General features: G+C 37.1%; 1 protein-coding gene across 5 annotated transcripts in view; it reads right to left on the bottom strand.

Moving 5' to 3' along the window:
- PLEKHG1 (pleckstrin homology and RhoGEF domain containing G1) overlaps nt 1-25,056 on the bottom strand; it is a 127,291-nt gene that overhangs the window by 84,293 nt on the left and 17,942 nt on the right. For 4 of the 5 annotated variants that reach the window (XM_050316051.1, XM_050316054.1, XM_050316053.1 and 1 more), the window contains exon 3: nt 4,839-4,913. The exons of the other annotated variant lie outside the window; for it this stretch is intronic. In XM_050316051.1, the coding sequence (XP_050172008.1) occupies nt 4,839-4,887 (49 nt within the window). In that variant the 5' untranslated portion in view covers nt 4,888-4,913. The remainder of the gene's footprint in view (nt 1-4,838; nt 4,914-25,056) is intronic. 5 annotated transcript variants of the gene reach the window in all.

Genomic DNA, 25,056 nt, shown 5'->3' with positions numbered 1-25,056 from the left:
GAGAATATGAGCTGTGCTGCACAACACAGGGGCTGCAAACAGTCTGGTTGCAGCAAAGCAAGTTCCTTTGGCTGTTGCTAGTAATCAACTTCAGCAGACTGGATCTAACCCAAATTTCAAGAGAGTTATAACAGGAATCATCTTGTATTATTACAAGAGTCTACACCCAGTTTTTCAAAGAAAGATGTGCCACCATCTCACAGTGTACAGAGGGAGGCCAACAATTTAGTGAGGACTCAGACACAGAATATCCAATTTCATCACCCTTCCACTTTGCATTTCTCCCATTTCCAATCAGATTCCAAATCTGGTTTGGCTTCATCACCTCCTTTTATAAACACTAGGGTTAAGAATTTCAGATATTGTCTTTATATAGTCATTTCCTCCTTCATCAAGATACAATTTTGGGGGGATTAAAAGCTGCTGCAAAATGAGGCTATGAATAGTAACTAGAGAATAAGAACCTGCCACAGGAAGATTATATTACTGGGGACAGTGAGAATATAAGAAGCATGTACTATTTTTTCCCCAGCATTCTTTTAGCTTTCAACCATTTTCAGCTAAAGGTATTTCCTTGGTTCACAGTGGCTCATTTACTTGAAATTGTCTTCTCTAGTCTCCCCCTCAGCTCATGTGATTTTTACTTTCACAATATCCTTTGGCAGGGAAGTCTACAACACCCACCACTTTCTGCATAAATAGCCAAGACCTTTTATGTTCCACCTCACCCATCTAGTGTCAGCACACAGATGTTTTTATGTCCATCTCAGCCCAGTGATGTACCATTAAGGCTAAGACTGTATAGCTGTCTATGCCTTCACATGCACATAAGATTTGAAAAGGCTTTAGATGAGATGCTTCATTTTCCCATCTGCTTGTGTGTTTCTTTAAAAGGTGTGCAGTAATAAAGTGTAACAACTTTCTCCATAAACATGACACACTGAATGCCCACACAGCACTGGGCAAAAGGCAGCACACAGCATTTACTAACCTAAATGACCAAACCTTTGCATTCCTGCCATGAAAGAATCAGCCTTAGCAAAAGTTGGATGCTTTTTCCTTCACTGCATTTGAAGTGTGCGATCCATTGGGCTGTGCTTGCATGTTTTTCCTGTGCAGTGTTACGTATTACAGCAGAAATAGCACGCAAACGTAAGTCAGAGGAGTTACAAAACGGAATTATTCTTATCACGAACAGCAACAGAAGCAGCTGGTAGGCTCCCACTAGTGCCATCAGTACACAATGCAAGGAAAACCACCGCTTGTTACTATAGGATATTTTACAATGACATAAGCTGCTTGTCCACAGGGATTTGTCAGTGGCTGTTTATAAAGTCCAGGTGTAACATTTGTTTCCTTCAGGATGCAAGTGTGAACCACAAAGTGAGTAAGAGAGGATCCAGCTGTGGGAAGCCATGGCTCTTGCTTAATGAAAAAAGGTGGTGTGGGAAGAGGGAAAGGAAGAAGAGTTTGTGGGAGTTTAACCTCCTCACATCTTCTTCAACTATATCTACGTTTAAGGCACAGAAAAACAAGCATTTGACTGGAGAAACCTAATAAAGGTTCCGACATCCATATATCTTTTTTTAGTGTTTTGCACAAAGCTACTGCTAAGGTAGCACTTGACTGATATCCCAAAAACTTTGAGTCTGGGAGTCTTACAAATGGATACTGAGGCAGACCTCATCTGCTTCCTTTGAAGCAAGCTTAGCTATGTTATGAGCAGCTGTTCAAAGGTATCATGACAAAAAAAAAAGAAAAAAACAGGTCATCAACAGACGACCTGTTCTTCAAACTTCATAAAACTTGTGTTTTATGAAAAATATTCAGAATCAAAATTTTGTTAAGCTATACAAAATTTTGTTTTAATCCTATAAGTTAGATAATTTGTAATGAAAAAAAAAATCTATGACCACTCTCCTAAATTTTTGCAAATGAGTAATTGGCCAGTTCCAGATACCATCATGACCAGCCACTGTGAACCACAGCAGCCTCTCTGTAAGTGAGAGGAGGAATTTGTGCAGTGGGTGGGGCACTCCTGTCACAGTTTAATTTCCAACAGTTAACCATACTAGAGGTTTAAGAGTGGCTTTTCAGCAAACACAAGCAGAACAAATGCTAATTCCTTTGCAAGCTAAAACAGAAATACACTCAGTCCACTTCCTGGTATTGACATAGTACATTGTTCTTAATGCATCCATTGTAAATAGAATATAATAGCTTTGCCGAAGGAAAACAGTTAAGAAATAGTTATACGTGGATCATGGTAGGAGGTTTTTTTTTTTTAAAATTTGTTTGTCTGCCACTCCTTGAAAGCTACACAAGCTTCTTGAAAAATATTTTTCCCTGCATGATACGCACGCACTTCCATCTTTGCAACAACAGAATCTCCAGATCCTGTTTTTTTCCCTCCCGATAACATAAAGCAAGCAGTGACATTTATAAATGTAACTGTTGACTCTAAAAGGTTTGACAGAAGCAGTGGTAGAAAAGCAAATAGTCTGCCCACCCACTGGGGACCCTCCAGTCAAGGACTAAGTTACAGTAACTTAATTACAGGAAACTCCTTTCTCAATTGTCTGCTTCTGTGTGCTTCATGGCTTAACTGGAGTATATGGAGCAGTGGGTCAGTGGGTGAGGGGCAGGGAGGGGCACTGATAGGTTAAAGAAACACTGACTTTTAAAAAGTTTCCAGATAATCAGTTACTTGCCAACACTTTGCTCAACCCAACTTGACCCTGATAAACATATGAGGTTAATTGTTAGAAATTTGTAATAACAAATACACCTTTTTCTTTTAACCAACGATTGCAAGAATATTTCTTTGGAAAAAACCCAAGTAGTAATAAGAAGATAAGATGCCTGGAAATAATTACAGAAGTTCACATAAACATTTATGCACGTAAGGAGCAGTGATATTTTAAACATGAGAAATTAAACATCCACTTCTCAATTCTGACTCAGTCATACCAGGGAAGCATTTCTACATACTAGTTAACTGTATAAATGCTAAGTCAACAGAGATATATATGATCAAAGACTAACTATAGAAGTTTATCTTTTAAGTCTGTGCTAGAGCAGCCACTGGCATATATGTCTGACAATTTTTTTCAGTAAACATTGTCATAACAGCTTTGAAAGTATTTATGACAATAAAACAGCAAAAACTCTCCAAGTTTTAACTTACAGCATCAATGATTTATTATCATTAGAAGACACTAGTAGGTTTTATGTATAGTAGAGCATTTTCATCAAGAAATAAGAATAGGTCTTTCAGTGAAGATTCATTCTTATTCATTATTTTACCTTTTTTTAACATCTAAATACTAGTTTCAAAAGAGCAATTAAAAACCAAGCATCCAGATTAAACCAAGTTTTGTTTTGCTAAACACTGCATTTGTTAAAACACTCCAAATCACAGAGAATATTCTAAGTTGGAAGGGATCCACAAAGATCATAGAGACCAACTCACAAGTGGATGGCCCATATGAGGATCGAGTCCACGACCTTGGCATTACTGGCACCACGCTCTAACCAACTAAGCAAGTATATTTTATACAAGTTGCAGGAATAACTTCATGAGCTCTTATCATCACAGAATACGATGATAACTGTAATTTGAAAATGAAGACTCAGAATAATCTTATCATTATAGTTAGCTATATTTTATTGTAGGCTTTTGTTCTAACCAGACTCATCACAGTGCTTTTAGCACTGCATTTATTTATAAGTGGGACACACAACATGAGAATCAGAGAGAGTTTAGTCTTTGAAAGACTAGATGAAATTGCTTCTCCTCTTGTGTTGAGAGTTCTCCTAGTAGCATGTGCTAAACTTTACAGTAAATTTTAAAAAAACCTTCTGCAGATAAGCATAACTTAATATCCTTCGTGTGAAGAGAAATGCCTTTTTTTGCTGTTATTGATGCACTTCTTGAAGTTATTATTGGAGTATGCTCTTCCATGCCTTTCAAACGTCAAAACGGAGTCTTAAAGGACACAAAAATGTTTAAAACTAAGTTTTGAGATGTCTATCTTGAGGCACAGAATAAACCAGCCTCAGCTGTAAGCTTTAGTCTAACTAAAACACACATTTGAATTAACATAGCCCTTGTGTGAGGACAGCAATGATCTAGAAAGCAAAGGTATACAAGAGCTACTATAAGTTTTGACACAATACTGTCAGAAACACCTCACAATCTTCACACTACATAGCAAATTTCTATAAAATATTTTAATGGCACATCCAGCAGTGATTCTGAGAAAGAACTCAAACTAGCAGGGTTACAATTGTTTTTAAAGAATAAATTTTCCCTGAAACCAAGTACCAAACATTCAGATATGGGAATTTAAAGGTAATGGACTTTGAGTAGAAAAAGTAATTGGACTGAGCATTTCACCACTGATTTTAGTGAAAATCATGCATTGTGAATTCCTCTTTGTATCCTTCATCCCACATCTTAAATGTTAGCTTGGGTTCTGTGAGACTCAAGTATTCTATATGAAAAATTGGCCTCAGTCAACAAGATCTCTTTATCAAAATGGGACAAAACATCTACAATGCTGAAATCCTATCAGTCCACTGGTCCTCCCCCTTCAATATATATTTTAGTAATATCATGGATGATGGGCTAGAGAGAGGTGGAAAGGTTAAAACAATAAAAAATAAGTGAAAATTTCCTGCTATTTAAATAAACATGCACATATAAAACTAATTGAGTTCTCCCTTAAATTTAAGGCCAGTAAGGGAAACTCACTTTTTGACTTGAGAAATTCTTCACAAAATCACAGTGTTTCTTTTTTTTTTCAACAGTCAAAAAATAGAAGAAAACTACTAACCTTCACTTCTGGGCACAGGTTCTGTACCACCTGGTGTTTTATCTGGCATCTCTTCAGACACAGGCTTTGTAAAACCTAATGGACACAAAGCAAATAAAGCATTCTCCATCAAAACCAGTATGCTCATGGTCTCTGTGAAGCATGGATTTTCAGCTTTCAGCATTTCTGTATTTGCATGTAAGATATACAAAGAGGTAAAACTCACTAGGGATTAACTGCAATACCATTCAGTAGACTCTTACCTGGATGTACTGCCAGGTAGGAGGCACAAAAGGACCCTAATTACATCTGCAGAACTTCTGTCTTTGATTTTGTATGCTTTTTTCCCCCTCAGGTAAATTCTAGTGAGAGGTCTCTGAATTGGGATGGAAGAGCTGCTTACACTCACATACTGCTGAAGTTAACAATGGAGTGACCATGTGGAAGAGTCACATCAGCCTGCATTAAACAGAAAATCCTATTAACTGCAGGCTTTACTACATTGTAGAGCAGCAGTGTTTCCTCCATCACAGCAACAGGCAGAGAAGAAAAGGCTTCTCAGGAAGGCAGTGAACCCGTCTCCTCCTACAGCAGTGTTATGTACCCTCTGTGGTACTGGCTGGCAGTCGATGTGTGGCTACCACATACTGACTAGGATTTTGTATGCTCCTTTTTAGCACCTTTGAATACTTTCCCATCATCAGTAGACTGACATCCAATTTTACATTAAAAAAGCCTCAAATCAGATAGGATGCACCAGGAAAAGACAAATCAGAAAGAGAAGGATTCTCTGCCCGAAGGAGAGTGTGTGCCAAGTGGGGCAGGGACTTCACCTCAGCTGAAAATTTACCTAGCTCAGTGCTATGTACAGCAGTATACAGCGTACACAGCACTGGTAGTATTAGCAGTACACCCTTAATTCCTAATAGTCATTCAATCATCTAGTTTCTAACAATGCAGAAGCAAAGAGCAGATTTGGCATGCAGATTTCAGACAACCAGCAGATCCAGAGTTAAGGGAGACCTCCCTGGATCACCCTGCAGCAGAACTAAGGCTGAAGTCCAATAAGCGGTCTTCTTTTCCACCTCTCTTAAATTATTTTGCTTTCAAATCCATATGGATTGTTTTGAATCCTATCACCACACGTAAAAAGAAAATGTTTCTGCCCTAGTATCCAATAAAAGACTTGGGTTTACATTAAAACCAAACCATACAAAGTACCTAAGATTTCTTAAGTAATTTAAGTCACAAAATTGTATTTCGGATGTGTTATCCAGGGCTGGTATATTTGTCATATTTAATTCAATATACATAAAATACTTAGAAACATCTATTAGACACAATCTACAATCCACTAGCACATCTCAGGGTAGAAATTAATTCCTATTTAGCTGATGGAAACTCTACTACATATGATCTTCTAGATCAGCCAATTCATCTCTACTCAAGACAAAGTTCCACCAGGTCTTACTTAGGATTTACTTTAGCATACACACAACAATGCACACACTTAAGACAGAGAAGATGTTTGTCTAGTTCATGAACTCCCTAAAATTAATAGTGATAATGCTTATCCACCTGAAGGTCTGAGTTTATGAGTTCATAAGCCACAGCTGGACAGTGTCACAAACTGAACAAACAAGTGTGCCCACAGGTTTTAAACAATTATAAACACCTAGTAGTCTCCAAAGCCCTTTATAAATCTTGTGTAAAACAGAACTCACTGTCCAGAAGACAATTAAAAAATAAATTTGCTCTTCAAACAGATTGCTCAAACTTAATTATCTATGCTTATCATCACCAAACAGTTGGCTAGAACAAATACACCAACTAATTCTAAAACCTGGCAAGCTCCCGTCTAAGCCTTTGCATTCAGTGATGCACCACTGTTCATTGTCTTGAACATTGCACCAGTTTATATATAAAATTCCAGTTATCCATTGCTTACTAGGGGATTTAATAGAAACTAGTTAATGACACAATGCATTTGAACCAAAAAATTACATTAAAAAATACTATTTTGCTATATTTTCTGTGAATAATTTCAAAATCCAAGAAAATGTTTTTGTAAATTTTAAATAAAACTTTTAATATCATTTATTCAGGGAACTACAGGTTTAAAATGGAAAAACATGGATGTCCACATATTTGTTTTCAGGTTTTGGTTGGTTTGAATTGTGTAGAACAGAAATAAATATATAAGTAAACTTCACCATGAAAATATTCAAGGAGTTACTCACTGACAAGATAATGACAAAAAACCAGTAGTCTCAGAAATAATTTGGAGTTTCTTTACTGACATCTTAGAGGTACTAATATAAGCATGAAAAAAACCCCAACTTTTTTCTTACCTCTTCTACCCTGATTCTTATTTATGTAAGTCCAACTTTTCCTTGTCTAAGGTAGGCCAATGTTTTCTACTTGAATTTCTAAGGAAACAACATCCTTGATTTTGTATTATCAAAACTCAGTACCAAGAAAGCATTACTACTACAAGTAACACACACCAACAGTCAGTGGAGTCTTCACCCCTCTCTAGGGAGCATGACCTATCATTCCCAGCACAAAAACAAGGGAGATTCAAATGGGCATTGAATGACCCCCTTGACAATTTTAACAATGGAATAGTAACTTGAAAGCTGGATCATTCCATTACTGCACATGAACCAAGGATATTTACTGAACGGGTTCAGACCTGCCACAACTACAACAACTCTGTTTCAAGAGCTCATTTGGATAATCCATGGCAATTTTAAATACTACTGTGCCGCTAATGGTTTTCTACCCAATTCAGCAGCTCTGCATTACAATAAGTGATAGCAAGGGAGGCTTAATGTAGTTGCAACAGGTTGAAGAAAGTCAGCCTCTGTGCCTAGTAAATTGCATCTTCAGAACACTATCTAGAAACTCTTAGAATCATAGAATTGTTTAGGTTGCAAAAGTCCTCTAAGATCACTGAGTCCAGCTGATAACCCCACACTGCCAACCCCATCACTAAACCATGTCCCTAAGTGCCACATCTACATGTCTTTTAAATACCTCCAGGTGAGGTGACTCCACCTTTTCCCTGGGAAGCTTGTTCTGATGCTTGACAACCCTTTCCATGATGAAATTTTTCCAAATATTCTTGTCACTGTCTGAAATGGTTTTCAGTAATGAAACAGTCTGAAATTTGTGGCTGTTTTCTAAATCACATAGAAGATTAGTAGTACCAGAATAGTTCAACCAGATGCAAAAATGAGAGTCTTCAACATTTTCCCATATCCTTGTCAATTAAAAAAATTACACCTAAAAACTGAAGTCCAGTAATGTGGCACAGAACAGTGTTTTATGACTTCTTTAAAAAGCACAGAAAGCCATATATTTTAAAATCTAAAAAGCATGCTATGCTTTCCCCCCTTCTGTCTCATTAATGCAAACCAGTTCAACACTGTTGCTAGAAATTGCAGAATATACCAAAAAACTTTTTCAAAAAAGGAAATCCAGAACTCTGCTCCTGTTTTCTGTAACACATTGAGTTTTGAATTACTCAAAAGCCAGAAGTCAACATTTAGCATTCCTTCATTTATAAATAAAGTTTCTCCTTCTAATCTAGGAAGGAAATCTCTGAAAAATACATCAGACTAGGAAAGTAAATCTCTGTCTCTTCAGTAAGGCCAAGCAGGAATCCTACAAAATGCAGCAGAGAAGCAGCTTTTGGGGTATAAGCTTGACAGTAAATGTAAAAATGCTCACTTTCTATACAAATAATTTCCACTTACCCAGACAATCTTATTCATAGTAGTATCCCAAAGCTTGCAATAATTACAAGATCAATCATATAGAGTACCTTATAAAAACATTCCTGTTAGACCAATCCAAATACTCTTGCAATATAATTATTGATATAGCTTTAACTGTCCCTGAATCTCAGGCTCAGCTGTTACAGCACTCCATGGTGTACTTCATATTTCTGAATTCACCAGTCAAAGCTGCTACCTATTGCTTAGTCCAAGAACTTTTTCACAGAACATCCTAGCAAGAGAACTGGAAATACATGTGCATTCATAATTTATGAATAAACACAGCCATACTGTTTACATTTCTCAATTAAGCAAAACTCCTTAACAGCAACCAAAACCATTCAGATGTATGACCACGCATTTTCACAGGCCATAATCAGCTAGGGCCACCCAAACAGGCATGCTGGGAGGTCTTACTTCAAGAAATTTGTCATTCCTTCCAGTAGATTGATTTGCCTTTCAAATCTTGAGCTGCTAAAAATTGCAAATTAGCTTTAAAAAAAAAAATCTTTCAAATACAGTATCTAAACCAATAGTATCCTATAGGTGATTTAAAAAGAAATCATTCAAATTTATAGCACAAGTGTCTAAAGAATACTTTAAAAAAAGTATGCTTACAAAAATATGGATTACTTGCATTTCACAGACAAATATAGTCCTTGTCTCTTAAATTAACTGTACTTTGCTGAAACAAACAAACCACAAGCAAAACCAACCAACCAACCAACCACCAGTAATGGTTTCCAATTATTCAAGATCATTATTAATTGAAGTATAACAATTTTCACTTTTAAAATTTCAGGGATAAATTTTCATTGGAGAGAAGACTTCTGTTCCATTTTTGTTCTTTCAGCAATTTATTGCTGTATTCTCAAAAAAGCAACAAGCATCTTGAAAGAAACTGTTGTTCATCACAGGACTGTTTGCAGTTGTAACTATGGAGTCCAACTATGTATTTATGTTGAACAATGATCGTCACTAACCAAAATCTAAGCTGAACCTTCTCCTTTGTGTCAAACCCCTGGCCCCCAGTCTACATCTGTTCCAAATAGCTGGAAGTGATCATATTTAAAAAGTTGGTTGGATTTCTTCAAAAACCTTTGAAATACAGTGCCTTAGACAGACGCTGCATTTCTTCTCCATCTTTTAAAGGCACAACCAACTTTAATATTAAGATTCTATTGTTGTCATTTTATTCACAATCAGTATACATGTCCCCTTAAAACACTGTATCACAATTTTAAATGCAGCCTTTTACAGAATAAACAGTTAGTGCTATATACATACAGAAAATACACATTAAACAATGGAAGTCCTAAAGTTTCACACTAAATATTGTGCTGTTAACAGTAAAGCTATCTGCTGGTTTATTTTTAAATGGTATTTGGATGAGTTCTTCCTTCTGCAATTAAAAAAAGATATAAGAGGGGTAGAAAATGGATATTAGTAGGTTTTTTGACACAAAATATTCTGCAAACAAATAAGAACAACTAGATGCCCAGAGACACCCTGCACAGACAGTCATCCTTCTTGGATGAATGACATTGGATGTTGCATTTCTGAATGCAAAACAATGCATAGAACCCCAAAACCAGCACTCAAGTCTCAGGTTGCAGGGTGAACTTCAGACTCCAAGGATGGCTATGATAAAATTCACACACACATCAACACCACCAGAACTTGACATTTACCTGTGAAATACTGAATATATCTTTGTTAGACAATAAGGACATCTCTCCCTGATCTGGTTTTTGCCATTTGTTTGCCTACAAAATCCCTTCTGGAGCAGACGCATTGCTTCTCTGAACCTCCCGAGAATAGCTTTGATCCCAGGTCACAGAAATGATAAAAGCAAGTTTATATGCTAACACTAACACAATTCTTTCACATGAACCAAAAAGTGACACTGAAATAAACCCTAAATAACATTGACAGAAAGGACAGAAATTACAGGGACACAAACCACTACATGCCATCAAGCCTCATAGCTGCTCCTATTCACCACCACCCCTCAGCCCTTCTAACTGACATGGCAGTACTTGTTTAAGATTCCAGTGTTATTTCAAGTTAATTCCTTCAAAATTGCACAGAGTTCTAATGGCTCCTTGCATTCCCTTCCAGCAGCGCTCTGGATGTGAGTTACAGCTTCCTTCTTCAACAATCCTCTCTTTCAAAGTCCCACAAAAATCTTCCAGTCTTTTTTCCCCTGCACACCAATGCATATCAAAACATTCCAACTTTAGCGAGTTTAGCTGTAGTTTGGGGTTTGTGTGGTTTTTTTTTGTAAAATGGTACTCATTTTGCTGATTTTCCCAAATCAGTACACCCTTTCACTTTCTCTTCCACAGAAAGGCAGTAACAGTGGCATTTAAGACAACTGCAGCAAGAGACGGACTGGTCCAAACAAGATCATCTGATCTATATTGGTGAAAAGGAGCAAAACCTCCTTTGCACATTTGCCCCATTGATGGAAGTCATATTGTTATCACTCTCTCCTGCCCACTTCTTCAAAACAGCATAAATCTACAGCATCCTCTGTCTAGTTTCTGAAGCTAATCATCCATACTGCAGCTGCAATCCAAAAAACATAACTTTGTGCCAGCAAGTAAAGACTAAATCACAGAATCCCTTTGTCACTTTCATTCTGGTTTCCTGTAATTCGCCATGTTTAAATGTGAAAAACATCACAGATGTTCTAATATAAGGAATGAGCTGTCTGGCTCCTTTGTGGTTTAACTGCTACGCATATGTCTTCTCCCTCCTCCAGTCTCTCCAATAGTTCTGAATCCATTCCCAGAGCTGTTCCAAGACTTTGGTCATGGTTTTCCAAACCCACTAAAAGATCAAGTTCAGCAGCTAATCACCACATTTCAGCCTGCAAGTCAAGACAGTGTATTTTTCACAAAGTAGCACAGGATATGAGGTCTGGGAGGGAATGCGACACAATATTTTCTCCTTCAAATTTTGTACAGAATGAACTTCTTGAAAAGATGAGCCATTCTCAGTGTTTGGTCAGTGTCCAACCACATTGCAGGGCTCCTTACTTTGCATATGCTGCTACTATGTCTAGTGAAAAAGGAAACCTTTCCCATGGAGTCTTCTGGAAGGAAGAAGAGGGATGAAAACTTTGACTAACACTTCCAGAATACCCATGTGTAGAATAAGCTCAAAGCCTAATCAGAAAGATGTCAGGTTTAATTGGTGAAATGCATGTATTTCCTGCACAGACATATTAACTCTGTACTGATCACAGAAGTTTCTCAGCTCAGCAGAAGTGCCATCTTTTGAATTCAAGTTATTTCAGTGCAGTAGGAATTTCTTTAGTATAATTAGGCACTGCTATTTTATTTCTCTAACAATGAACTGTTAATGAGTATATTTGAAAACAGTTATTATACATGTTCTCTTTTATACTTTGCTCAAGATCGACCCTGCATTGCATATAAACAAGCTTCGCTACAGAAAGCTGACAGAAAACAACCCAATGCCTCCCTTCTGTGGCACTGGGAAGTCGTGACAGCTTTTTCCCAGGATGATGCATCTCTGGAACGTAAAGCCACTGGTTCTAGCAGAGCTCCCGCAGGTGGCACTAGCTGCTGCTCAGTGAGGTGCCACACACTGCTCCACTGGCAGACAAAACTGGATGCTTGCAGCAGAAGCTGTTAATCCCTCCTGGTCAGCATGCCAAACAAGGGCTATAAATCCTTCTAACTTTCAGATTTCTGAATTGTCCTGCTTATCGCTCGAGTCTGGATTTGGGGTTGAATAGCCTGACAGCTAAGCTGCTGTTTATTATAAACCTACTTATTATTATAAACCTTTTGTTTATTTCAAAACTCCCTGTAACCAGAATGAACAGAATTCATTTGTAAAGCACTGGGCATTTTTCAAATTATGTACATATATTGCTTCTCTCATGCCTTTGTACAGTGCAGTTAATCTCAGCAGCCCTTCCAGGTCTTCTCTAAAGTTAAAAAAAAAAAAAACCACACAAAGAAGAAAATTCCATCAAAAGATCATGTTTCACTTACATACAGGTCTGTCACTTTGGATACTTTCTTTTGAATCTAAGCCTGAGAAAATAGACAGACTTGGGTAAGGTGGCTCAGCACAGGACATGCCTGACATACACTCTGATGATAAAAAGGAAAAGCAGGATAAGCAGGTCAGTCCCAAGATATTTAGGGACTTTGAGGCAAGTCTCAGCACAGACTGTTATGAGTACAGCAGCAGCAAGTCACAGCTGCCAAGTACAGCTATCGTTATCACAAAATACTGTTGTCATGTACTCAAAGAAATCTGCTACTCAACAAGCATGAAATGAAGCACACAATGTATTCCACGCAAACTGTTTTCTGAGCAAATTAAGAAAGAACCCCATGTAATGCACTACATGTAGTTACTCTACAAAAACCAACTAACAGCATAGTTTTCATTAATGACATTTACGAAGATGGAGATGAAACATTTTAATTGAGCTTTAACTGTTTACTGTTAACTTTAAACCATTACACTGTTTTCTGATTTCATATTTTAGGTAATACTAATTCTACTGTTAAGTGCTAATTACGGCCACACAAAGAAAACTGAATTTGAAACAAACCCATTTTAAAAATAAAATCAAATTCCTCAGCACAGACAAGAGCATACAGTTCAACATCTTCTTACTACAAGAGATTATTTCTAGTTTCCTTAAGCTGCATATACTAAGTGCAGAAATAGCACAAAAAGCGCATACATCAGCTACAGCACTAAAGAAACTAAAGGATTTTAGGGTACAAGTCCTGACATTACAATATCAGTCAAACCTAGGGCCAGAACCCTGACAGTTGCCAGAGAAGAATGCATGACTTTTCCCTCAACAAATTCTCTGATACTATTAGAATTTACACAGTCATTTTGTCATGTCATCCAAGAGAGTAAAACTTAATACAATCTCTGGCCAGTAGGTTTACAGCTGCACTTCTGCCTTGCTCACCATTCACCCCTCCAAAATTACACACTTCAGATAAGTCCTCAGTTTTTTTATTAAACCTACATTTGGTATTTTGACTGGTCACTAGCACCCCCTCTTTTTACATCTTTCTCATGAGAAAATACAACTACAGTTGCATTAAGTCTTGGTTTTTTGTTGAAGCGAGTCCAGATGAGGGCCACCAAGTTGATTAGAGGGATGGAGTACCTCTCCTATGAGGAAAGGCTAAGACAATTGGGATTGTTCATCCTGGAGAAAAGAAAGCTTCAGGGTGACATATTTATGGCCTTCCAGTAACTGAAGGAACCCTATGAGAAAGCTGGAGAGAGACTTTTTACAAAGGCATGTACTGACAGGAAAATGGGGAATGGCTTCAAACTGAAAGAGAGTAGAGTTAGATTAGATAAAGTTTACTATGAGGTTGGTGAGGCACTGGAACAGGTTGCCCTAGGAAGTTGTGGATGCCCCATCCCTAGAAGTGTTTAAGGCCAGGTCAGATGGAGCTCCGAGCAACCCGGTCTACTGGAAAGTGTCCCTATCCACAGCAAAGAGGTTGGAACTAGATGACCTTTAAGGTCTCTTTCAACCCAAACCATTCTATTATTTAATTCTAGGGAGGTGGTACAGCATAAACCTCACCACTGGGTCAAAAGTTCTGGTTTAATAAATGAAGAAAAAAACATTCCACAGCTGGATATGAACTTGTTAAATTTCTTTAATAGTAAAGGTTGATTTATAGTGCACACAGTTAAGAAAAGGAAACCGAAGAGCAAAGAATTTCAGCACTGTTTATCTCAGAATTACTCAAATTCCTTTCAAAGCTCTGAACTTTGCTACAACTAGAAGAGATGCTGATTTGGTGAACAAACAATCACACAGATGCACACATGCAAAGGGTCCCTCTTTAGTCTTTTTCCCATTCAAGTTCCTAGTGCTCAGCAGCAGCTGTTTTAAGATTCCTGGTTAAGGGCAAGGGTTGCTGCTGCTGGTTATCCATGCTGCTCTTGGATATTAAAAAAAACAAACAAGCAAACAAGAGCAATAACCCGGGTAGTATCCTAACAGTCAATTTTTATTCTCAATTCTCTCTTATATAGGAAAAAACAAGCAAACCAAACAAAAAACCCTCCCTCCAGTCTTGCATCTGCTATACACAGTAAAGAATCCCTGATACCTGCTTTCACAGGCTCTAAGTCTCCTCCAAATTTTTTGCTATTAGAGATGCTGTCTGATAGCACTTATAAAGACACTTCTCTTTTTGCTTGGTGCCTGTGCTTGAGATATCACTAAATGTCAACTTGGAAAAAACCACTGTTGTGTAAATTCATCATTTCACCACAGGTTCAAGTAATGGAGAAAATAAAATTAAAATAGGCTGCAAGAAAGCAAAGCTGTTTTTGGAGGACAAGGAATCCAGTCACAGCAAAAAAGTCATAATTTATTTTCAAGGTTATTAAATACACAAAGCCTTAAATTAATTTGAATCCAGTCCTATATGCTGAATAAATCTTAAAGTGATGGGTAACATACCAATGAATTCCAATGTGCTTAAAGAATTTGGTTATGATGCGAGAAACAAATTTACCATGTCTGCATACATTTCACCTTCTGACACTTCCTTTCTGCATTTCCATTTCTGTTTTCAGGAAATTTCTTGACACCCAGCTCAAGATCACTAACTCCATCATACTTCATAGAAAAAGGGAAACAACCTTGCTATCTGCTTAGTAAGGACATCAGGCAGTGTCTATTATGAAGGGCAGTCTCTCCTGAAATCACAGGGCTATGACAATAATGAAGCGGTTTCTGGGGGTTGGTTTATTTTAAATGAAGGTTTTATAGCTCTCTTACAGAGAAATTCTTGATACTTTAAGGTCAGCAGAAAAGCTAGTATCTATGGGACAAACAAAATTCCTACGTATTTTAACTTTGTGTACGGCCAGAGTCAAGGCACTGAGATAGGGAATGACATCTTCCTAAACTCGCATAACCAGTACGCAATGTAAACCTTGAAACCACATTCATGGACAACTTGACAAAGAGATAAGGTGCCTCCAAAAGCAAATATTCAAGACCACAGAACAGCCCAATGTTTTTCAAGAGCATAAACATAGAAAAGCCCAATTCAAAGTCAGTTGTCTCAGGGATATTTCTTCTTGTTGCTTAAATACTTTTCTGAAAACTCAATTAAAAGAAAGAAAAAAAAACCAACCACAAAATACTGCTCTGCACCAAATTAAAATCACAATTTTATTCTCTCATGCATATATTTTTCAAAGCACTGTTATTTTTCTTCCAATTTCACTAACAACAGAGAAATTAGTATGCATCAACTCCAATTAGACTAATTCACCTCCTCTTTAATATGTTTGGCTTCACTATGTATTTTCAAAGAAATAACTTTAGACCTCATTGTAGAAGAAAACCACAGAACTTTCAGAATACAGTCATACTGATGAAAGACAAAAATGTCAGCGCTGTCCAGAAGACCCATTTACTCTGTTAAAAATTTTCCTAAATAGTGTTAATTCCAAGTAAGGAAGGGAGAAAGGTAATTTCCCCTCAACTGTGTAAACTCTTTTGGAGAGTTAAAGGCGGAAGGGGGGAAGATACAAAGGAATGTCTGGTGTGGCATTGCTGATGTTTGTTAAGTAGGCTTCCCCTTCATGAAAACCAGGATAATGGATAAGTATTACTTTATACGTGGATCCTTCACTACTTTTGTCTCCACAATGCACAGTGACACTGTTAGACTTATAAGGAAAGAATCAGACACAGATTCACCATCAGGAGAAGGGCTCCTACAAAGCCCATTTGTGTGTTTCCTTCAACTGCAATTGCCTGAGTTCGGCATTACTGCTGAAATGAGAAGTTTAGAAACTGGCTTTATAATTATTAGACAAGTAATACTCAGTTGGCTTTTCCAGAAACTGTCATTTGAGCAGCTAGCCAAAGTACAGCCATGCATAATGAAGTTACTTACGTAGGCCCTGTGAAACACATTTTTCACCCACAGACCTCAGAAGAAGTCCATCTAACTTTTTGACTACAATCAACTGTCATTAATGAAAATTTTGGGGAGTTGTTTTCATCACAGAGTACGTAATATTAGGAAATAACAGAGCAAATCACGTAAATGAGTCAATGGTTAAAGCTTTCTGAGCACTGACATTTTCCAGGCTCCCGAACGCTGCCAAACCTGGCAGCCCCCCCAGCCCTGGCTTACAGTTGGAAAGGTAATTTCCTTCAGCTGAATGTTTTTGTCCTTTCTAGATCAGTCTAAGAGACATGATTTGATCAAATCAGTTGTTTATAAGTAATTCGCAGCAACTGCATGGAGTCTGAACCATTGTGCACTTTGAGAGGACTTTATTCCCCTTCTCAGAAAATAAAAAAAAATAAATAAATTAGCTTTCAAACACAGAAACAAAGAAATACCTATTTTGTACTGAAATAATAGTAATCTGACATTGCCTCATGGACACGTAGAATATGCAATCACTGAGACTTTCAGAGATTTGCAAGATTCGGAAACAACTATACTAACTCACAGCTTGTGCTAAGAGACACCATTTTTGGTGACCTACATGTTGTTTTGTAGCCTTCAATAAGATAGGAGAAAAATCATCCCGAATCCTGTAACTCTTTAGGGTGAAAGTTATTTCAAGGATAGTGATCATTAGGAAACATCAGGTTTGAATACAGGTTATTAAAGGATAGTCAATAAAGGGTTTCCAATCATTTTAGCTTATAGTTTTAGAAGGTATTAAGATTACAAAGCTTTTTAAAATTCCAACAGTACAGACACTTTTCATCCAGAGAAGGAGTCCAGATTCTCCTCTCTTCACCTTTTCCACCTTCTTGCACCAGCAACGAAGGTCACATTTCTTATCTTTCTATTTTAACCACAGTGAATAGTGAAGATTTTTCTCCTTCTACACACTTTGTAGAGAATTAAAAACAAATCATGCATTCAGCGCTCAACTTTCCCTGCTCTGTCTGGGATGCCAGAATTACTGACAAAGGGATGTCTCTTTCCCTATCTATTTCCACCAAGTAAAATTTTACTAGACTGAAAGATGGATCACGTGTACTTCAACAACAGTAGAAGGCAGCATTAAGGGTAATCAAGTATTTAATTTCTATCCTGAGAAAGATAAGGTTACGAAAAAGAGCAAACAGGTACAAAAAAGGAATTCAGGTCTCCTCAATTAATAAAGTAAAAATTAATATAATTACCCAAATGATGTCAAATGCACTGTATTAAAAGGGTAAGAGAGACACCTTCAAAAATAAGAGAACAAACCACTGTATGTGAAATCCTATAGCAAAATTGCATGTGAAATCTTATTGCAATAAGAAATCATCAGACACACTTCCATTTTTATAACATGTATATCAACACTGTGGTTCCAAACAAGTAAAATTCTTGAGTTAACAGTGTCTTCCCACTGGCAAGGCAATACATCACTGCAGTACAATAGAGATGGGTAGGTCTTTCCAGTTATTTCAATTTTTGTAAACACAAAAATTGAAATCCAGTCACAGGAATACCACTGACAACTCCCAGAGAATCTATTTTTAAGAGAAAAGGTTTTATATTTCATTGATCATTGGATCTAGTACTGGAAACCAACACAAATAAGGACAAGGTGTGAGAGAAAATCTCTGAATAGGTTTGATTAAAGTAAATATTCAAGGGGATATTACTCAAGTCAGTACCAAGAACTTCAGCCAGTTTCCAAAGCCCTTTGAATTCTCAGAGCTAAGCCCAGTGAATTCAGATGAAAGTTCCTTTTCTTCCACTTTTAAGGGAAGAAATAACTTATGTGAACTTTCTGCAAAACAGCCTTCTGAGTTTAGTAATTGGGGAATGAACCTAAAGCACTGCCAAGACACACAACTAAGCATTTATAAACCTTAATCTTTCATTCAAATATCAAGTACTGATATACTGAAGAAAAAACAGAGAGGTATTTCAGTAACGCTGTTTCAAGTTATATAATACCATCCCTTATACATAAAAATCCCAGCTCCTCCATTCTTGCTGCCTAGCCCACATTTTGTACTCTGAGGAACACAGGGACACGGGGCGCATACTAACAACACCAAGTTTCCACTGAACCCAGCAAGAGGCCCAGCGAGGCAAGGACACCACCTGGCCATGCCTCGGCTCTGAGATGATGTCAGCCTATTCAGCTGGGCAACAGGAAAAAAGAAAAAGTCCCTGTTGTATTTCAAACACACACAAGGAGCTATGTATATTACTCCAAAAGGCAGGAAACTGCTCTGAACAGCAAATGAGATTCGACAGCCCTCCCAGCCTTACTGCATTTAGTCAAGAGGAGTAGGTGCAAGAAGAAGCATTTTCTCCCTTTAGACTCAATGACAGTTACTCCATCTCCCTCTAACCCCGTCACTGTTCCCACAGCCTGTGCAGTATTCCCAGAGTATCACCAAGCTACTATAACTTTTTGCCCAATAGTCACCACTATGTGCTGACCTACCAGGGCATGTCAATTTAACAAGTGCCAAGTCAGTTCCAAACTCTTCTGTTTTCTCTTTCTCAGTTCCTAATTCCTCTATTTCTCCCTACAAAACGAACAATCCAGAAATTCACTTTGAAATAAACAATAGCAATTCTGTAAAGCAAACTTACCCAAGTGAGGGACTGAAAGGTCTGCAGAGAAATGCTGACTGAGAAGATGCACTCACATCAAATAAAAAGTGACCCTTGATTTTGCCCACAGTTGACACACACAGGGTCTCTGGACCAACCTGTAGATTCTCTGATACTGAATAAATGCTGAGTTCACATTGTAGAGTTTTATCATTGGAAAAATGAAGGCTATGCTTAAATTCATGCATTAGATGAACTCAATGAGTGCTCCTAGGCACAAAAGCAAGCTGGAACAGAATAGCGCATATCTGTGGTAATGAACAATCTTTGTCTACAAAACAGGGTGCATAAAAGCCATCTCTCATGAGTGGTGACTAAACTGGACTAGGGACTGAGCCATGTCTGGAAACTGTCTGGGGAGAAAGCTAACTATCATTTCCCAAAAGTTACACCAGGAAACATAATTATTACAGACCACCTTCTTCTAGGCCTGGCAGTCTAGGCCCATTTGAATTTTAAACAAGTGGAACCTTACAGGACTCCTCTCTCAGGCCACCTATGCTTGTAAACTTTGCTGGCACATAGTTTTGAACACTTCTCTCTTAATTCAGTTTCATTAGACACTTCAAAGATTTAAAGAACTCTGAGTGGAGACAGAGAAAGACACACACTCAATGGCATAAAAAGCAGAACAGGCAGGAAAAAAAAAAAAAAGCCAAAAAAAAAAAAGACAACCATGCTCTCTGGAGAGCAGAAAGTATAATTACATTCAACTGAACTACTCTTCCCTTATGCATATGCCACTAGCAGCATCAGGGTTTGCATCTACCATTCAGTCCTGACCTTTAAAATAGATCAGATACCTTTCAAAAAGGAGCACAGTTTTCTGTCTCTATACCTGTTGATACCTTTCTCTTCAACTTCTCAGCTTCTATGCATCCAACAACTGGGGGATGATGCCTCCAGTTGTGTCAGAGCAAGAGGTTTTTCCATAGGGAGAGTTCAGAGGTAGCCGCCCAGCTCTCCTGTAGCAAGAAGATTTCTCTTGTGGTTGTTCCATACACAAGTTTGAAGTTAGGGCATCCCTGTGTCACTAGCAGGCTAATGCCAGCATGAAATGTAAAGCAGATCCTTAATGGAAGGGGGTTTTTGTGGTTTGGGGGCTTGGGGTTTTCTTTTTAAATCCAACTCTAACACAATTTAAGCAAAAGCCACTAAAGTTTGAGAAGAAGCTGCAATGAATCATAGTTATAACACAAAGGCCAAATTTTTTCAAACCTGTTTAGTCATTTTAGCATCTACCCCAACATATGGAAAATAGGAATCCAGCATATTTAACAGAAGTAGCTGTAGTGTAGATTAAGGCAAGTACCAAATTTTAAAATTACCTGTAACTTTTGAGCTTTGAGTCTTACATCTAAACGTAAGAAAAGGTCAACCTATTTTAAAACACATATCCACATGGCACTTCTGTCAAATCATTCTTATTATATGGCTTCATTTACAAAATAGATACATGGAAAAAACAAGCAAAAAACTAAAACGAAACCACTAAACTAAAGAATGAGGTTTGAATCATGCAAACCCTGGAGGCTTGAATGTCTAGAATTATTTTGCCTTTTCCTGAAGTTAATTGTCAGCAAAACTGTCACTAGCTATTTGACTAATTCATTTGTTATAAAAATTACCAGTTAAAACAGATTGCCTATAACTATCAGCTTCAAATCTCATAAGTTGAAGATTCAGTGTTTCCCTAAGGAACTAAGAGAACTGTTCCACTTTTCAGAGAAGTAATTGCAGAAACATAATTTTCCTTTTCCAATTTATGTGTGTATTAAAATTAAAATAGATACTGAAGTTCATATGTTTTGTGGACTTTAACTGCAGTTTTGCTCTTTCTTCCACCTACAAGAACTCTACCAAAGATCCACTTTATCTGATGCACCAAAATGTTTATTTGGCAGGATTATAAGAATATACCAAGTGAAATCCAGGTTTTCAACCTTTCAATTGAGGTAATGTTAAAAAAAAATTATTAAGGAGAACACTCGAATGCTTTACAGACCCAGAGCCTGATGATCAAGTAGTGTTTTACATCCCATTTCTCCTCTTGGATGCTGGCGCCTGCCCCAAGAGTGCTGCACTCTGACTATTTCCAAGTACGAACCTGCTACTCTAGACTGCAGTGAAAACCCTACATCCAAACAGCATGAACTAAGCAGTAACACTTCATATTGATTATGACATATACTTTGGAAATGTTCCACCCAATCTTATCAAAACACCATCGACACTGACATGTTCAAGATATCCACCACGACCAGCATCTTTGGAAGTAGAGGTTTGCAGTCCTAGATTAACATGTAAGACTCATCAAGGAAAAATTATTTGTTTGCTTTTAGTGATAAAAATCAATGGCAGGAAGTATGATACTATAGAGATATTAAAATATTTGTATGATGCCTATTTATAAATAGATGAATGTTTACTGTATGCTTTTCACATACACAGAAAGAAGCATGCATTCTTCTACCACTACTGCCAATTTATTTTAAGGAAGACCTCCAGCTACTAATCTCATTTCCAGCAAGCATGCAGTGGGCTTATGTCACTCACCTTGAAGACCAACATTCAAGAAAGCAGGGAAGGAAATTACTTTCACAGGGGAATTTCATGCCTCCCTCATTTATACAGTTATTTACACTACAGAATTTCCTCAAGTCTCTGTACCCTTACATCTCATAAAGGTATCGATAAGATAAAACAGAATTTGACAGTCTCGAGAAATGTACACCACTCTCGGTGCTGAAAGGCTGTTAAATGGCTTTATGAGAATTAGTGTCTCAGGGATTTAAACTACATCTTGGGTTGCAACCTAGGTACATAGAATAAGTAGCAACAGGAATGAGATGCTGAGGACTAGTGATTATCAGGCATGCACTGTTGCACTACAGGAGATGAAGCACAACAGCATTTATGTGGGGCTCCTACAATCCCCAGAGTAAAAAGCATTGAGTGTTTTGTCCCTCATCTCTCTTGGTGGGGGAATCCAAATCAAGGTGTTCTCAGGAATGGAGAATAACAGTAAGCTTCCACCCTGGAAGACACTTCTCTCACACACACATAATTTACCTGAATTTTATAGTTTCATTCAGCTTTTATTTCTTTGTTCTATGCATAGTAACAATACAGATATTACGGTTTGCACAAGCATATTACCACAGGCGTCACTCTGTCTCTCGAAGTCTGCTGGACATCAACAACCCAGCAGATGGTCATTACTTTCTATTCCCCACCCTCCGTCATCATTAATTCAGGAGCAAACTCATTTCAATGGACGAGCCCCTATTCATAAAGAACTCATTGTCCTGACCAAATTAATAGTGTTAGATCTTGCATTACCAGATGTGCTTCAGAAACACAATAATGTTTTATATTATAAAGTCCACTGCACTGTCATTTCTCATCAATATTGCTGTACATGACAAAATTACAACCTATTCCCAAAATAAACACAAAACCTCTGTATTTTTGGTTTAGATCCTAGACAGATTTGGCACAAGTATCCTCAATTATCCTGCAACCCACTTGATCAAAAGCTGTCTGCTCTGAGACTAAAAGTAGCACAGTCTTTTGAAAGGCTTCATTTCACCCTGAAGATTAATAAACCCTCAACACTTGCACATCCAATAAAGAGACAGGCACTTATGGTGCCTATTACATAAGCAACACAATTTAGACCAATAATAATAACGAATGGGACAAAGCAAATTTGTAAGAATTTGGAGTAGGTCTTCACTGATCAGTCATCAGTAAGATTTTTAATACATGTCAAACTGTGAATGAAAAGGAATGGAGGGAATCATTTGTCATGACTTTATCAGAATGTTTGCATTAAAACAACAGAATAATCTTTTTCATAGGAAAAATTTGCAAAAATGAACATCAGTAGACTCGAATCAACTAGCAAGCTATTTTTCCAACTTAGGGAAAAAAATAAAAAGTAGAATTTTGAAAATAGTTATATTCTTTGTGAGGAAGAGGTAAAGATCACTGAAGGGTTGTAATTCAAATAAAAATATAACTAAAATAAGCAGAGAGAACTTTTCAGAGAGACAGTATTCACTTCAGTTTTAAGTTACATTGTTATTTTTCCATGGAACTGAAAACACATTCTTACAATCCTGAGTCTCAGAAACTCCTATTGCTGATAGTTTTGTTTAAACCTGCTTGTGTGAAATGTTCTGTTTTAAATAAATTGCTATTTTCTGTCAAAATATTTCTGGCTAAAAAAATTCCTAACTGACTTCACTTGTAAAGTTGTTTCTGAAATGTAACATTTCATTAAGTCCAATGCCTTTCTTTACTTAAAAGGCTGCATTGTGTATTCTAAAAGATACCTACTCTCATACTGGCAGAAAACAAGCAACTTTTGTGTTTTAACCAGTATGCATGGACGGCATTTTTCCTAAGTAACCTATTTCCACGTAGAGGAAACAAATATAACAATTATGATATTAGGATCTTTTTATTCTATCTTGAAAACAGGATTAGAAGCTACATCTCTAATAATCTTTAACCTGCATTTGATCACAGTCCAAACATACAACTCTTTACTCAGTAACTTCACACATCTAAATTATATAGTAAACAAACATAATTCAGTTGGATTTATCACTGAAGTGCAGTTTATAGCCATGCTGAAGGAAAAGAGGGCTGCAATGTCTGCAGGATGAAAACACACTCTAAGGAGAGGAAAAATGAGTAAGGGAGAAAGAGGCATATTTTCTTTTAAAAAAAGAAAATAAAGAAAGAAAGGAAAATCAGTTATGTCTCTTACCAAATTCCCTACTGGAATAATTTTTAATTATAATTACAACTCATGAACCAAGAACAAAGAGTGTTTGATATACTGCACTTATGTAACTGAAACTAAGTATGCAAAGGTTGGGTTTTTTTAATACATTAAATATTTTTTCAAATTCCTACAGAATGTAACTAATAAAAATATTTACTTTTACAAAGGGTCAAGTGGACAGGACATAATTCTCCCAGAAGGAAACCAGGTATTTAGTATCTTCAAAGTGATGCCCGTGATGATAAAAGCAGTAGCTAATCTTTAGAGGTTGAAGGTCTTGTTGAAGTTTCTTTCACTGAACAGCTATGCATCATGCTCTAATGAATATCTGCCTCAACAGAACAAGTATTTTTAATTTTTAATAGGATTTTGGTCAATGTGTATATTCATCAGTGCATATGTACTCAAAAAGCTGTGAAAATTCTGTAAAACAATCTACAGTCCTGCTATAAGTCACATATTGCATCTTTAGTTTATGATAAGTCACATCTGTTCCCAAAGCCATGATTTCATAATTAGAAGATCTTAGTAAACTTCAGTAAAGCAATTTGAATACACTGACACACAAATATTCAAGTGTTTCTCATGAGTCATTCAAGAGGTGCAGAATAATACATCAGTGTAGTGCTTAGAATTGCTAAAAGCTGTAATTAACAATTTACTATCTTTCTTAAAACTTAAAACATTGAGTTTTATAAAGATTGCATTATAAGAGATCCATAAAATGGAATTTACAACGACTTGAGCAAATGGATTTCAAACAATTCTGTGGGTTTTTCCTGTATTACTTGGCTGGTGCCATGATTAATATTTAGCTACAACATAAAGCTTGCCAACAGATGTAAGATAATTCTGAAATCCTATGGGGATAGGCTAAATGTTTAAAAAGCTTTGGAGGCATGAACAGGGTCTCTTGTGTCTCACTCAAAAAGAAAAAGGGTTATTTAGATGCTTAAATTACTCTTAGACAAGCTTTCAAATAAAAACCAGAAAAAAACCCAACC

The sequence above is a fragment of the Myiozetetes cayanensis genome, unplaced genomic scaffold (assembly GCF_022539395.1).
Source record: "Myiozetetes cayanensis isolate MyiCay16 unplaced genomic scaffold, myiCay2020 scf2-11, whole genome shotgun sequence".
Classification (NCBI taxonomy): domain Eukaryota; kingdom Metazoa; phylum Chordata; class Aves; order Passeriformes; family Tyrannidae; genus Myiozetetes; species Myiozetetes cayanensis.
The sequence above is the reverse complement of the archived record's forward strand: the minus strand, read 5'-3'. Positions and strand labels throughout refer to the sequence as shown.